The 17,298-nt window shown below is 43.2% G+C and overlaps 1 protein-coding gene and 1 gene segment (V, D, J or C); both read left to right on the forward strand.

Annotated features, from left to right (window-relative positions):
* LOC143923711 (uncharacterized) overlaps positions 1–17,298 on the forward strand; it is a 512,582-nt gene that overhangs the window by 173,114 nt on the left and 322,170 nt on the right. The gene's annotated exons all lie outside the window — the stretch shown is intronic.
* Positions 2,810–17,298, forward strand: part of LOC143925174 (Ig mu chain C region secreted form-like) — a 45,504-nt gene continuing 31,015 nt past the window's right edge. Inside the window, 2 exon segments of the C gene segment in view lie at positions 2,810–2,945; positions 11,716–12,048. Coding sequence covers positions 2,810–2,945; positions 11,716–12,048 — 469 coding nt within the window.

Below are 17,298 nucleotides of genomic sequence, written 5' to 3' on the forward strand. Positions count from 1 at the left end.
AGGGGGGTTTAGTACACGCCCCACACTATATAAGGCCACCAGCGTGGTCAGGGAAAGAGCATGATAGGCAGGGGCAGTGTCTTTACTGCTTGGGAACCTAGTGCTTGTTCAGTGGGTGTTGTGTGCCTCCTGCATAGAATACACCTAAAGCTACCCTTTATTACTGGTGTTCTGTTTCTGTATTACAGGCATCTGCAGTGCAAAAGTTAGAGTGGGCGCTGTGTACCTCCTGCACAGTATACACCTGAAGATTTCCCTTATTGCTGGTGTTCTGTTTCTGTAATACAGGCATCTGCAGCAGTTAAAGTGGGTGTTGTGTGCCTCCTGCACAGTGTACACCTGAAGCTACCCTTTATTACTGGTGTTCTGTTTCTGTAATACAGGCATCTGCAGAAGTTAGAGTGGGTGTTGTGTGCCTCCTGCACGGTGTACACCTGAAGCTACCCTTTATTACTGGTGTTCTGTAATACAGGCATCTACAATGCAGAAGTTAGAGTGGGTGTTGTGTGCATCCTGCACAGTATACACCTGAAGATACCCCTTATTGCTGGTGTTCTGTTTCTGTAATAAGGCATCTGCAGAAGTTAGAGTGGGTGTTGTGTGCCTCCTGCACAGTATACACCTGAAGATATCCCTTATTGCTGGTGTTCTGTTTCTGTAATACAGGCATCTGCAGCATTTACAGTGGGTGTTGCATGCCTCCTGCACAGTATACACCTGAAGCTACCCCTTATTGATGGTGTTGTACTGTTTCTGTAACACAGGCAGGCAGATGCAGTAATTACAGTCGTTGTACTGTGTCATCTGCTCAGTGTGCACCTAAAGCTACCCAATTGTTGGTTTTCCCATCTGCCTGCAGGCCATTACTATGTCTGGAAGGCCAGCAAGGAGAGGCAGACAGTCACAAGCCAATAAAAGAGAGCAAGCAGGCTCTGTGTCTAGAGACAATAGTGCTGGTCATGGACATGATGCATCATCATCAGCACGTGGCCATGAGACATGCTGAGGATTTCAGGAATTATCTCAGGATGACGGACCCCGTTTTTCACCGTCTGCTGGCTTTGCTGACCCCTTATATCAGCAGGCAGGATACCTGCATGCGGCAAGCCATCACTCCGGAGCAGAGGCTAGTTGCCACATTGCGGTACTTGGCAACTGGGAGAAGCCTTCAGGACCTTAAGTTCACGACAGGCATCTCCCCCCAGGCTCTGGGGATCATTATTCTAGAGACCTGTTCTGTCATTATTCAGGTCCTGCAGAAGGACTATATTAAGGTAAGTTTTATACTTTAACATTACATTATATGTATTTAATGTTTGCTAATGTCTTGTATTAATTTCATCATTACCTAATTACCATGATTGAAATATGCTGTGAATGTCCCCTTTATCTTCATGCATGCATGATTTTATTTTTAAACTCCTTTTTTGGCCTGCATGCATATTTACAGTACCTTCACTAACCTCCCCAGCGTGCAATCCTGGGCCCATATACACCTATAGACTAGTCCCTTTAACAATGTATTTTGTCAGCTACATTATACTGCTTTCCCCAGAAACACCCCCTCAAATGTCTCCAAATGTAATGTGTGGTCTTTAATTAATTTAGAACCCTCCCCCGACCCCTCAAATGTCTCCAAATGCAATGTGTGGTTTTAAATTAATTTAGAACCCTCCCCCACTTCCTAAGATGACTCAAAATGCAATGTGTGGTCTTAAATTAATTTAGAACCCTCCTCCACTTTCTCAAATAACTCCAAATGTAATGTCTGGTCTTAAATTAATTTAGAAACCTCCCACAACCCCTCAAATGTCTCCAAATGTAATGTGTGGTCTTAAATTAATTTAGAAACCTCCCACACCCCCTCAAATGTCCCCAAATGTAATGTGTGGTTTTAAATTAATTTAGAACCATCCCCCACCCCCTCAAATGTCTCCAAATGTAATTTGTGGTTTTAAATACATTTAGAACCCTCCCCCACTTCCTCAAATGACTCCAAATGTAATGTGTGGTCTTAAATTAATTTAGAAGTCTCCCTCACCCCCTCAAATGTCTCCAAATGTAATGTGTGGTTTTAAATTAATTTAGAACACTCCCCCACTTCCTCAAATGTCTCCAAATGTAATGTGTGGTTTAAAATAAATGTAGAACCCTCTCCCACTTCCTCAAATGACTCCAAATGTAATGTGTGGTCTTAAATTAATTTAGAACCCTCCCCCACTTCCTCAAATGACTCCAAATGTAATGTGGGGTTTTAAATTAATTTAAAAATGTCCCCCACCCCCTCAAATGTTTCCAAATGTAATGTGTGGTCTTAAATTCATTAAGAACCCTCACCCACCCCCTCAAATTTCTCCAAATGTAATGTGTGGTCCTAAATTAATTTAGAACCCCCCCCCCCCCATACAATTTTATCAATGGGGATGAGGAATCTGATAAGTGTGCCTTATATGTTTTACTTTTTTAAATACTACTTCTAAAAAAATGTATACTGCTGTTGTGCAAGAATGTTTTTGTGTAATCTGCTTGCAAAGTTATGTTTAAAAGTACTTATCTTTTTTTTTCTTGTTTGACTCCTCAGTTTCCTTCAACGCCACAGGAATGGCAGACTGTGGCCTCCCAGTTCGCTGACAGTTGGGACTTTCCCAACTGTGGAGGGGCAATTGATGAGAAGCATGTTCACATTGTGCCACCACCCCATTCAGGGTCTTACTATTTCAATTACAAGGGGTTCCATAGTGTAGTGTTGATGGTGGTGGTGTCGGCCCAATATGAATTTATGTACGTGGACATAGGGAAGAACGGCTGGATGTCGGATGGAGGAGTCTTTGCCCAGACAGAGTTCTGCCAGCGTCTCCAGACAGGTGATCTGTCATTGCCACCTGATGCCGAGAACATTGAGGGACTCCCCTTTGTATTCATCGCAGATGAAGCCTTTGGTCTGGGCGAGTACCTGATGAGGCCATTCCCCCAAAGGACCCTCACCGTGAAGAGGAGGGTTTTTTAAATTTGTATTTTAAAACAGGCATTTTTTTTAAAAAACTAACATACCCAACTCTGGAACTTACAAAGTTCAACATGTAAAACTTGCAGGTGATGTCACCCATGTAAAAGCCACATTTTGAAGATGCACACAAATTGGGAGTCCAAATGGGTAATGTCAACATGTGCTATCTCCCATCATGGGGGATCAATGGATTTGTTTTGTGGGTGCAATCCCTTCCTCTCACCTACTAGTGTTATGAGGATGGGTTTTGCAAACACAAAACGCGTACATTGAGATCCCTTGATGACAGAGAGCAGATGTTGACACACCGTGTGCATCTTCAAAATTTGGCTTTTAAAATTTTAAAAATATAAAAAAAAAACAAAGTTCTCATTTAAAAGGTAAATGAAGATCATGATCGATTGTGTTTTAGGGAAAAAGGGATTAGATTCTCCCCAAAACATTGATCATGTTCTTCATTTCTTGCTGCATGATGTCCAGCCGATTTCTCATAGCATCAATCTGGCCGTTCCAAGCCATGATCTGCCCAATGAGTCTTTGGGCGCTGTCAGTGGTAAATGGGTCCGTCGCTTACCATTCCACAACCAGAACATCACCTAAAATTGTAGAAAAAATATGTACTTAGAAATATGCAGGCATAAATAGATTACCTGAAGCTGGGGTCAGACACTCACCTGGGGAGATGAAGATCTCACTCACTTCCTCCACCTCTCCTTCCTCCAGATCCTCAGGGGGGCTCGGGCTAACTACCCAATCAGGCTGGTGAGGTCAGGGGGCCCTGGGATCTTCTGACTGTTGTCTGAGTCTTTTCTCCCCTATGAGAATGAAAAAAAGGTATACTTAGCACACTCACTGATATTTGAGTCCAGAAATAGGAATATGAAACATTGCTTTGAAGTGGTGTACAATTGTCTGTTTGTGAAAGGATCCAAGTTGAAGACATGATTCAAATTCCCTTTTAACCAAACTGCAATACTTACCTTTTTTGACCAAGTTTCACAGATGGAGACACCTCAAGTATCCCCTGGAGCCCCTGTGTGGGTTACCCAAAAAATGTTCTCTGGTGTCCCACACTACACCAGTGCTCCTGAGTCCAGATGTGTAAACAGCTGCTGTGTCCTCTCCTTTCATTACACTGAATCAAGTTTTCAAATCATTTTATTCTCAAAGACATCTACACAACAATATCCTCAACTTCTTTTAATAAGACAAATTATCAAGACCAAAATGTAGGTATAACCCTGTACCAGCTAAATACATTGTATTTTTTGACAAACAAACGATATTTACAAACATCGTATTTATTGGCAAACAAACGATATTTACGAACGATCGTACAACAGTAATTGAAAAGCACATGGAGCAGCATGCAAGTTAATTATCATAATAAGAACACACAAGTACTTACTTATTTTAAGCAACTTCTTGATTCTTCGATACTTATCCGGCTCCCTCATTTTAAGGTCGGACCAGCGCTTTCTCAATTGGTCTTTAGACCATCGTACCCCAAATTGCTGCTCCAGAGTGGTCACAACTGAGGACATTATTTGGTCCTTCCGCAAATTGGGATGGGTGTATGGACCATTTTTGCCATCATAGTCCTTCCATGTTGGTGGCCTTCAATCTCCTCCTGGATCTGGATGTTTGGGGTTCTGGGCTTTCCTCCGTGCTAGTTCCTGATAATTTCTCCACCATCTTTATCTATATACTCCCACTGCACACCGAAGAAAGAAGGGGCGGGGAAAATTCGTCATAAAGAACGTCAGATGACGCAGGCAGAGCTTGACACATGCGCAGTGTATATAAAGCTAGTGCGCTGTCGTACGTACGTCCGAAAGGAAGTAGCGAATGTTCTAAACAAAGGTAAGATTTGAACTTGGCCCATCACAATGGTCTATACTGCTTCAAAATTGATGCCTATATTGGTTAAGATACTGAGAGTTTGGACTAACATTGATGTTTTTGTTTCTTATCTGTGTGTGTTGTGTGTGTGTGTGCCATATATTGGGATAAGATAATACTGTGAGTTTGGACTGACATTAGTTTTTTTGTCTGGTGTATTGTTTTTCAGAAAAAAAAATGACTCCCTTTACAGAGCAGGAGTTTTTGAGCAATTTTATTGACCTATATAGAGATAACCGAAACCTGTGGGAGGTCAGACACCCTTTGTATTATAACAAGCAAGCAGTAAAATTGGGATCTTGCGGAATGTGTACAGGCGGGAGACCAATAAGATACAGAAGTCCTTCAAATCGGGAGCAGCAGCTTTATGTCCCCAAGCTGTGGTAATTCCACAAACTCTGTTTTCTAGACGATCAGACTGAAGCAAGGGAATTGCTTTCGACCCTTCTCTCCACCCTTCCCTCCACCCCATCAGAGGCTCCCCAGGAAGAACCGGGCCTTCCATCCTTGAGGAAGTGGATGCGCCACACTGGAGCCAGGTATACTATTTTTTTGAAATATTGATTGTCCTAATATTAATGATGTTAACTATTTTAGTTTGAATTGCTTACAAATCAATGATTTTATCTGAAAAAGTATGTATACATATCACTAGACAGTAGTTGCCAAAAATGTTGGTAAAATGTTGGTGAACAGCTAGAAAAATGCTGGGGTCAAAATGATAGCCTTTTCTATTTCTTTAAGATTCAATTTGCAAGTCATAAGCTTAAAATTGTGTGTGATTGATGAAGCAAAAAATACAAGTATGTCCCTTTTTTTATACACAGGATGAGCTCAGCCAGGAGGAGACCATGCCCAGTGGTAGACAGGAGGAGGCCGTGACCAGTGGCAGGCAGGAAGAGGCTGTGCCCAGTGGCAGGCAGGAGGTGGTTGGGCCCAGTTGGAGTCTCACTGAATCCCAGGTGCCTCCCCTCTGCTTCCCACCAAAAGGCCCAGGAAGGTGACAAAAACAGAGGAGGAATCACTTTCCCTCATTCGGGAAGCCAGCCAGTTCCTTAGTACCACCCCCCCCCCCCCCCCCCAATGCTGAAGAGGCCTATAGTACCTATTTGGCCACCAGGTTGGTGGAATTGGAGAAGGGCCAATGCCTCCTTTGTGAGAGGATTTTTTCTGAGGCCCTCCAGAAGAGGTTGAGGGGCCAGCTCACTGAAACCAGCTATATATATGATCAAGCCACTACTCCTCCTCCTCCTCCTGCCACAATCCACCACCACAGGCACAGCCTCCAAGGAAGGTTGCAGAGAAGCATGGAGGGAAGGCTGAGGGCAGCGTGGAGGGAAGGCTGCACGGAAAAGTAAAAAGTGATTGCCTGGCTTCAGTTTGGTCTGACAGAAGATGCAGGCTGTTGTAGTACCACAGCCTGGGGACATATATGTCATCTGCTGCTGTCCCTGATCTCTGGACCAGATTGTGCTCCCTATTATATGGACTCCGTAAGATCCCAATTTTGTTTTCCACTGACTTGATGTGTGCCAAGGGGTGACAAAAGGCTTCACAAATTCCAAAAGTGTCTCCAGTGTTGCCTTCCTCTTTATTTTGTTAACCAGAATAAATGGATATTTTATTTTCACTAAATACTTTCCTCTGTTTTTATTCAAAAAAGGACAGTTTGTTTGTGAGTAGGCAGGTACATGTCAAAAAGACTATGGGGGTCATTTATGAAAGACAAAATCCCATTTCTTGTAAACATGTTTGCATGCAGCACACCTGATTGAATTCCAGTCCTGTCCCTCTCTTTAATATTTTAGTAATCATTACAAAAGTGCATTAAAGTGTATCTAAAGACCACACTATTTATTTTAGTTTTGAATAAAGAGGGGAATTTTTATGACCCTTTTAAGGTTTGGAGATTTTCCTGTACCAGAAAAACAGCAAAAAGTAAGATTAGACCTCGCCAGATTAAAGCGGAAATAAAGTCTGCTATATATATATTTTTTTCAAGGCCCCCAGGTGGGTTATGCTATAATGTACTATTGTAAATGATTGAAACAACACTCCTAAGGCCACATCTGTATAATGTTTAACGCAGGAGAGGAATAAAGGGCCCTCGTTCAGACTTTTAAGGCAATGAACAAAAGTATAATAAAGCGATTTTATTAACAAACAAGATTACAAAAGACAGGTCATATATAGAAAAGAGTTAAAAGCATACAATACATATTGACGAGACACACAGGGGCATATTGACAAAAAAATGTATCCCATATCCCGTATAGATGCTAGCGAGCCCCTGTGTGTACTGTCAATATGTATTGTATGCTTTTAACTCTTTTCTATATATGACCCGTTTGTTGTAACCTTGTTTGTTAATAAAATCGTTTTATTATACTTTTGTCCATTGCCTGAAAAGTCTGAATGAGGGCCTCTGCCCCTTTATTCCACTCCTCTTCTGAGTTAGCCATAATGTACTAGTATGCACAGTATATTAGTACATTATGGCAGACTTACCTGTCATATGGTGTCCTCCCAGCACAGCACTGAGACAGACTCTGTGGGCCCCTGGCACTTCCACCATCGCCCAGTCTTCTTTCCGGGACCTGTGCCTTCTGCCACTTGATAGGCCAGGGCGCGATGATGCCACTCCCACGCATGTGCATGGGAGTCACATCACCGTGGCACAGATTGGTGGCCGATCCGGGCTGTAAGTGTTTGCTGAGTTGCAAATGCGTGGCTCAGTGAACATGACAGCCGTCAGGCAAAAGCATGCATTTATGTCTGTCAGAGGATTTTAAATACAAAGAGTTTACCGTATATACTCGAGTATAAGCCGAGATTTTCAGCCTCTTTTTTGAGGCTGAAAGTGCCCCCCTCGGCTTATACTCGAGTCATCGCTGTCTGCCCGCTCGATCAGCGTGTCGAGCAGACAGACAGCGGCCATTCTATCATTCAAAAGCCGCGCCTCCGGCTCCGCCTTCGCCTGTGATAGGCGGAACACTGAATTTCCCAGCAGCCTGTGTTCCGCCTATCACGGACATCGTATCATCCTCGTACTACGGACGAGGATGATACGATGTCCGTGATAGGCGGAACACAGGCTGCTGGGAAATTCAGTGTTCCGCCTATCACAGGCGAAGGCGGAGGCTTTTGAATTTTACAATGGCCGCCGAGGCGCCGACGAAGAGGGCACGGGACGGAGGCAAGGCAAGGCACGGCACGGGACGGGACGGGACGGAGGCAAGGCAAGGCACGACACGGGACGGAGGCAAGGCACGGCGGCAAGGCACGGCACGGGACGGAGGCAAGGAGGCAAGGCACGGGACGGAGGCTCGGGACAAAGGCTCGGGACACAGGTAGGCTGGACACACACACACACACACACACACACACACACACACACACACACACACACACACACGGATGGATGGATGGATGGATGGATGGAGACACACACACACAGGGATGGATGGATGGAGACACACACACACAGGGATGGATGGATGGATGGATGGATGGAGACACACACACACAGGGATGGATGGATGGATGGACACACACACACACAGGGATGGATGGACGGACACACAGGGATGGACGGACACACAGGGATGGACGGACACACAGGGATGGACGGACACACACACAGGGATGGACAGGCATGTCTCACCCTCGGCTTATACACGAGTCAATAAGTTTGCCAGTTTTTTTGGGGGTAAATTGGGGGCCTCGGCTTATATTCGGGTCGGCCTATACTCGAGTATATACGGTACTTCTTCTTTAAGGTGATATTTACATTTTTACTAGAACAGGTGTCCCTAGTGGAAGAACACAGTGAAACTCAGTACTGGCTCCTCTGCCTGGCACTTGTCCTGCATATGAAGCTTTTTAAAGTGGAACGTCACTCTCCCAAATCAATCTTGATTATTTTTAATCCTGTTACTTCCTGGTTTCTTGCCTAGGCAAATTCTGTCATCCATCCCAGGAGTGGAGGAAATAGAGGAAAGAGAGCTTTGTATTTGTGGATGGTGTATAAGTGTATAAGTGGGGTTTGGGGGAATCATTTTTGGTTGTAAACTGGCCTGTGTGCTACCTACTTCCTCCCCCAGTGAGACCGACATTTACTCTTGAGCCCTGTGTGACATGGACTTCTGAGCCTTGAAAGGGTATTTATAGCCCTTGAAATTTTCCACATTTTGTCATGTTACAACCAAAAACATAAATTATATTTCATATAAAAATCTCCACAACATGATGCTGCCACCACCATGTTTCACGGTGGGGGTGGTGTGTTCAAGGTGATTTGCAGTGCTATGTCGCACACACATGATCGGACTTTCCAGCTGACTTAGTCCGGCGGACCAGAGTCCGTCGGACAATTCGATAATGTGTGGGCTCCAGCGGACTTTTTCTTCCCAAAAGACCAGCGGACCTAGAAATAAGGCTTCAAAATTGTCCGCCGGACTCGAGTCCGGTCGAAAAGTTTGGTCGCCTGTGTGCTAGTCCGCTGGACTAAAACAGACGCCAGGGCAGCTATTGGCTACTGGCTATGAACTTTCTTATTCTACGTCATCACGTTAGAATCCGGCAGACTTTTGGAGTGATCGTGTGTGACCGAGTCCATTCGCTTGAAAGTACAGCGGACCTCAGCTGCAAAGTCCGACGGATTGTCCGCTGTACTAAGTCCGCCAGAAAGTCCGATCGTGTGTACGCGCCATTAGTTTTTCACCAAACACAGTGTCTTGCTTTTAGGCCAAAAAGAAAAAAAATGTTGGTCTCATCTGACCAGAGCACCTTCTTCCACGTGTTTGCTGTGTCCCCTACATGGCTTCTCGTAAAATGTAAATGGAACTTCTTATGGCTTTCTTTCACCAATAAAATTAATAAAAATAAGTGCGAATAAACCACAAATTATATATTAAATACTCCCTTTAACAGACAGTATCAGACTACACCGGTCACAAGAAAAAAATTTACACTTTGAACTTTCGATGGACTTTTTTCACATACTATTTTGGGTGGAATATATATGTTTTATTTATTTGTGACAATTTTTCAATTTAATCAGTGTTGTAACACTAGGTAATATTTCACTCAAGTAATAATTAATTAATAATTAATAATAAATTAATTATTATCATTTATTGAAGTAGGGTTGGGCACAATATCTGGTGAGAGGTACAGACTCACATGGTCCTTGAGATATTCTCATGACCGGTGTAGTCTGATTCTGTCTTTTAAAGGGAATATTTAATATATAATTTTTGGTTTATTCGCACATATTTTTATTAACTTTATAGGTTAGCACAATTCATATTTTTCTTTCTATTGGTTTCTGTATTTTTGGTGTACAGCAGAGTTGCAGCTTCCATCAGGTCTTTTTCAGACCTTCCCTAGAAGTATTGATAATTCCGTAGCGCAGTTTCTTTTTCCCACTTTTCCAATTTCTTTCACCAATGACTTTCTTCTTGTCACTCTTCCATAAAGGCCAGACTTGTGGAGAGCACGACTAATAGTTGTCCTGACAGATTCTCCCACCTGAGCTGTGGATCTCTGCAGCTCCTCCAGAGTTACCATGGGCCTCTTGGCTCTTCTCTGATGAATGCTCTCCTTGCCCGGCCTGTCAGTTTAGGTGGAGGGCCATGTCTTGGTAGGTTTGCAGTTGTGCCATACTCTTTCCATTTTCAGATGATGGATTGAACAGAGCTCCGTGAGAAGTTCAAAGCTTGGGATATTTTTTTATAACCTAACCCTGATTTGAACTTCTCCACAACTTTATCCCTGACTTGTCTTTGTGTTCCTTGGCCTTCATGATACTGTTTGTTCACTGAGGTACTCTAACAAACTTCTAAGGGCTTTAGAGAACAGCTGTATTTGTACTGAGATTAAATTACGCACAGGTGGATTTTATATACTAATTAGGTAACTTCTGAAGGCAATTGGTTCCAATAGATTTTAGTTAGGGGTATCGGGATAAAGGGGGCTAAAAAATACACATCACACTTTTCATATATTTATTTGTGAAAAATGTTGAAAATTTATCATTTTCCTTCCACTACACAATTATGTGCCACTTCGTGTTGGTCTATCACATAAAATCCCAATAAAATACTTTTACATTTTTGGTTGTAACACAATAAAATGTGGAAATTTGCAAGGGTATATGAATACTTTTTCAAGGCACTGTATAAACTTTGTTGTATATTTCATACTCCTGACCACAGCACACTATACACTGGGCTGTATATGACATACTCCTGACTACTGCACCCTTTATATGATATTTTGAATTACATTCTTTTGACCAAAGCAGTTGCTGGTTGCAAAGTAGTCACTAACTATTTTATGAAGATATTTTTTAAGGTAGGCTGAAAAGAATATATATGTAAGAGAACTGTGTTGCTTGATTGCGCTAATAGTTGTAGTTGTCCGTTAGGGTTTCTCATGTGGCACACTAATTAAACAATATTGTGTAGCTGCAAGGGCTGCAGCATATGTGTGCCATGTATATAACAAGTAGCCTTTTTAAGACCCTCTCACTGGTAGTCCAAACTCACCATTCGGCACAGCGCAGTACTAGAGCCGCTTTGCAACTCTACAGGCAGCAATAAAAATCGAATAGGGGTTCTAACCCTTCCACAATCTACCCAAAACTAAACAAGAGTCTGACTTGAAATAGAGTTAAAATTGTGCATTTTACATTTTATATTTTATGCCTATTTCCACAGTAGCACATACTTCCTTTTCTTCACTCCAATGTATTTCTTGAGTATTCTTTTTTCATAATCTTACCTGTTGATGTATTTCAATAGATGCAGCTTTGGACGTCTTTGCTCCTTCCGCACAAAAGTCCCTTGTCACCAATGACACCGTCCTCAACTGCACCTTCTCGGTGGATAAACAGCGGCTGGATCTTAATTTCCTGGCCATATTGTGGAGTTTTCAGGGTAAAGTCATCCTGAGATATGATAACAAAGGCGTCTCCACCCAAGACACCAGGATGTCCCTCAAAGTGGAATCTCTGGGGGATGGATATGCTTCACTACACATATCGAACGTGACTATCTCTGATGGGGGCATCTATAAGTGTTTCATTATCTACAGCCCTGAAAGCAAGGAGAAGGAGATTTCATTTGAAGTTTTAGGTAAGGGTACTTACTGGATAAAAATGATAAATGTTACATGTGTTGCTTTCATGTTTAACTTTTTGAGAAAACAACATAATGACTACTGTATAATTGACAAAAAGATTAAAGTAGATCTGATCTGTAACTGGACAACATTTAATTTTCCAAAGCACTGTATATCATAATCCTAGATCACCTTCACAATTGTGGACGATTACTGCCCAATGTGAGTGTGACCACTTGTAGGCCAAACCATTGTGGTATGCGACAGAGTGACCACACAAGAAGACCATTGGGGGGGAAGGGGGGGCAGTTGTCACCCTGTAACAGTAAGTGGCTGAACAAAGAACTTAATGGCCAGATCACCAGGTGCTATTTTATTGAAAGATATATGAAAAGATTGCATTGATTAGATTGTTCTCAAGGTGGGTTTCCAGATGGTGACAACAGTGGGCCATAGGGAACCAAATAGAAAGTATAGGTGCCGCTCAGGCTCTTTGGAGAGTCCTCATCCGATGCCAACTGCTGGAAGTGTCAGCCAGGAATGGAGCTTATCTCAGCTCCAGATGTCACCATGTAGCAGGAAAAGTATCCCATAAGCCCCACATTGCTGGAAGTCTTCTGTAAAAGAGTGTGTAGCAATCTCAGTGGTTGGAGCCCTGGCTGAGACTGCCACATACTCCTTTACAGAAGACTTCCAGCAATGTGCGGCTTATGGGATACTTTTTCTGCTACAACAGTGGACCATACCTATATAATGTGTGTTAAAGTGATCACTTGCAGTCTCCACTGGGAAGCTTATGTGACATAGTGACAGAAGAACAACTGGGAGACAGTGTTAGAATTATGTTACCCAACGGGGTGGTAGTTCGGAGCGGCGTTGCAGGATTCCACAGCCTCCGGACCAAAGCTCTTCCTGGCCCCTCACAACGCTTCGGCGGCTCTCTCCTTTACATCTACAGCTGATTCTCCCCTCTTGCATCAGAGACTGCAGAGGCATACGGAGGTGATGTCTATGCCCAGAAGTATCAGGACGCAGCAGGAGGCACAGCAATGAAGAGGACGGTAACCTTTGTATTATCTGAATGATGTGGCTATTAGCATATATGGTTTAAGAGGAAGCATCAATGTGTCTATGGAAAGAGCATATGTTGAAGAAGGCTATCCTGTATACACATTTATAGCTGAAGTTTTTGATGCTGGATGTGCACTTATATGGCTGGGTGTCCCCGCTGAATAGATTAGAGCCTAGTGTCCAATAGAGAAGGTGTACGGATATACCATGAAAGGACTATAGTTACACCATCCATCCCCATGTTGAACGCTGTTTGGCTCCTGTGAGTTGAGATCTCAGAAGGCACCCGCCTAAAATAGTGGCAGATTCGTGGGGGTAGCTGCATTTTTTTTTTTCCATGCAAACAATTAAAATAAGTTACTACAGGCTACCCAAAACCATCCATAACAACTGTACTCTAAAACACACGCTGGGAAAAGTCGCATAGCACTATAAATTATAGTGTCAGATACATATTGATAAGTCGCTGAGGGTTCAGCTTGATTCGGTCGATACTGTATTTGCCAAAAGATGTGTTTTCATATGTGAACACCATAGATCGCAGAATCAGTGAATATATTTTAGAACATAGACATATTGGTTTGAGACAGAAAGTGCTTTTCTCCCCGCCTTCCCTCTTCCTATGGCATATGTGGAACCGGAGCAGACATGATAAGCGGATCTAATCTGACCGGGTAAACCGGAGAGGAAGATTGGCAGAGATGAAAAAACGGTAACGGGATGGTGGGGGCTAACATATATCTGCAGGCCCATGCACATGGCTGGAATTACTTGGAGGGAGAATTTTGAGGATACCGCCACAGGATGTTGATAGACCGGAGGGATGGATATGCATTATAGCCGCAGCAGACAATCTGAATAATATAAGACGGACTACCGCAAATATACAAGACACTGTGCACAATTAATAGCGCGGTGGAATTTGTATGAGCTGCCCCCGTGTGTGGCTCCCAGCTCAGCGTATTTTTTATCTTTTTTTTTTTTCTCCTATAGACTCCGTGCTACATTTCCTGCTTTCTCCCTTCTTATTAGCCCGCTTTCTCGTTTCGTCTCTTTATTTATTTTTTTTTCCTTCTCCCTCTCTCCCCTGCGCGGTGAATGTATGAACAAAGACCTCCAGGCCAATCTTTACAGCCGACCCTGTAGCCCTCCTTGTCGTAGATACGGCACACTAGTGTGGCACCCTAATATGGCACCGTAATATGGCACACAGATGTGGTGTGGTGGTGAGGATACGCGACAACACACTGGTGTGACACGGTGGACACGGTGGTCCCCAGAGTTATTCAGGTTCCTGCTTAGGGGAGGAGGGGCATACCTAGAGGCGTAAAGAGTGCAGGTGAATCAGTTTGTCACACAAAGTAAGTTGTAGGAGGCAACGACTTCGTCGAGGTCACAGGACCAAAGGGAAAGAGTTATTGGGGCGTTTGGCTCCATAGGAGTCTGAAACAGACTGACGATGAGTAAATCAGCGAATAAAATGGCGAAAAGTGGAGCTTCAAGAAATTTAAAGGATAAGAGCCACGATAAGACCATTCAACAATACATGACACAAGGAGCAAGCCCCAAAGAATCGGGAGCGGACAAAAGACAATCCGCCATGTCAGACCACAAAAAGGGATCTGGTAAACACAAGGGTGGAGGCATACAGCTAGACAGCGAAGATATAACATCACACAGTGAGTGGGAGAGTAGCAAAGTAGAAGAATCAAGGACAGAAGATCTCCCCCCCTCGAAAGGAGAAATGGCAGAGATGCTACTAAAACTAGAGAACGCAATTAAAACAGACATTAGGGGACTTCGAGAGGATTTGGGTGGACTATTGGAAAGAGTAGAAGCTGCAGAAAATCTCCTGGATCTCCAAGCCCTAGAGTTAAACAAAGTTTCAGATCAATTAAAAAGGCTACAACAAACACAAAGGAATATACTATATAAATTGGAAGATCAGGAGAACAGAAGCAGAAGGCAAAACCTGAAGTTCCGCTTGATACCGGAAACAAAAGGCGAAGATTTAAGATCAATATTAAATAGCATTTTATCCCCATGCTGGGGAAATGAGACCAGAGCACCTCTAAGGATTGACAGAATCCACAGAATCGGTAAAGCAAGACCAGGAGATATGGACAGACCAAGAGATATAATAGTGCGGTTTACATTTTTTGAAGATAGGGAGACAATCTGGAAAAAATTAAGGGGAAAAACTCCACTGGAATATGCAGGTAGGGAAATACAGATATTTCCGGATATTGCACCCGAGACGCTCCAAAGGAAAAAGCTCCTGAAACCGCTTCTAGTGGAACTGCACACCCAGAATATTAAGTACCGATGGGGTTTTCCTGCTTGCTTGATAGGAATTAAGGATGGTATATCGGCAAAGTTAACTTTCCCGGAAGAGCTGGAAGATTTCTGTGAGAAAATGGGTGTACGTCGGCCAGCACTTCCGGACTGGCAAGACAAAATAATGGGGTCATCGTGAAGGAGGGGGGGGGAGGGGGTGTGGGGAAAGGAAGAGGAGTGAAGGGAAAGGAAAGAAGGAAGATATTGACAAAAACATGGAGGTGGAATTTAATACCTCCCGTCCTACGGGTAGAGGCGGGAGAGGCGCAGGCGGGATACCCCAACCCTCACAACATAGAGTATAGGAGATGGTAGGGGTACGCACGACCATCAACCTAACAAGGGCCAGAAATAGGCCAGGGGGGTCGGGAAGAGGAGGGCGGGGGAGGGGGAGGAGGGGGTGGGTGGTTGGGGGGGGGGGGGATGGGGGGTAAGGGTGGGAGGAGGTGGGAAAGTGTTAGGTGGGGGAGGGGAAGTAAAGTAGAAAGAGGGGTTAGGGAGGAAAGAGAGACAGTGTGGACCACCCTATTGAATAAGTTTAAAAGTGCTCGTGTTGGGCTGGGGAGCCCTAGGACAAACAGATGGGTAACAGTAAAAAAGAAGGTCTGAAATTCATGTCCTATAATGTTAAGGGCATGAATACCCCAACAAAACGGCATAAGATTTTAGCTGAGCTGAAAAGGTACGAGGCCGATGTTGTATCTCTCCAGGAGACTCATATTTCACTGGCATCAAACATAAGGTTATACTCCAGTAACTACCCGGTTTGGTATTATAGTGACACCATTTCGGCTAGAAGTAGAGGGGTAGCGATAGGGTTCTCTAAAAACACAAGATTTCAACTAAGCAAAAAATTATGCGATACAGAGGGAAGATATTTGTTTCTAAAGGGTACAATAGAAGAACAGAAATGCACTTTGGTGAATTTATACGCCCCAAATAGTAACCCAATCAGTTTCTTAAACAAGATATTAAATAAACTTATGAATTTTAAAGTAGGTTACGTAATTATGATGGGAGACTTTAACTTCGGCCTCAACCCGGTAGTAGACAGTTCATCGGAGGTAAAGAAGGGAAGAAGCTCGGCACATAAAAACATACTACAAAAATTATACAATAACCAATTAGTAGATATTTGGCGAGCGAAGAATCCTCTGGTGCGTGATTACTCCTTTTACTCCACAGTCCATGGAACGTATTCTCGTATCGACTATATTTTTATAGACCACGGGCTGTTGGAATATGTGATGGACACTGGGATAGAAGTTATGACCCTCTCGGATCACGCACCGGTAAATTTACGTCTGAATATTTCTAGGATAGGGAGGAAAACCTCTACATGGCGGTTGAATGAAGAACTTCTGCTTGGGGAGGAGGATAGAATAAAAATAGCAAGTGAGATTGAACAATATTTCATATTCAACGACACAGAGGGAATTAAAAGCTGCACGCTATGGGACGCACATAAGGCCTACATAAGGGGAATATTGATATACATGGGGTCTAAAAAGAAAAAAATGAGAACTGAAAAAATCAACAATTTAATGAGAGAAATACACAAATTAGAACAAGAACATAAAAAAAGTAGATCACAAAAAGACCTGATATACAATAAGCTAGTAACAACTAGGATAGAGCTGAAGGATCTTTTGGACCAAGAAGCTAGGATGGTGTTTAAAGGGTCGGCCAAGGAACAGTATCTATGGGGGGACAAATCAAGCAAGTTCCTAGCAAGAATGTTAAAAAAGAGAAAAGGGAGAAATTTCATAGGGGCAATCAAGAACAAAAAGGGAAAAATGGTTTATTCCACTAAAGATATAGCAGAAACTTTTAGACTATATTTTGAGGGAATTTTC

The sequence above is a fragment of the Lithobates pipiens genome, unplaced genomic scaffold (genome assembly GCF_037356315.1).
Source record: "Lithobates pipiens isolate NorthernLeopardFrog02 unplaced genomic scaffold, aLitPip1_a1.2 Scaffold_22, whole genome shotgun sequence".
Lineage (NCBI taxonomy): Eukaryota > Metazoa > Chordata > Amphibia > Anura > Ranidae > Lithobates > Lithobates pipiens.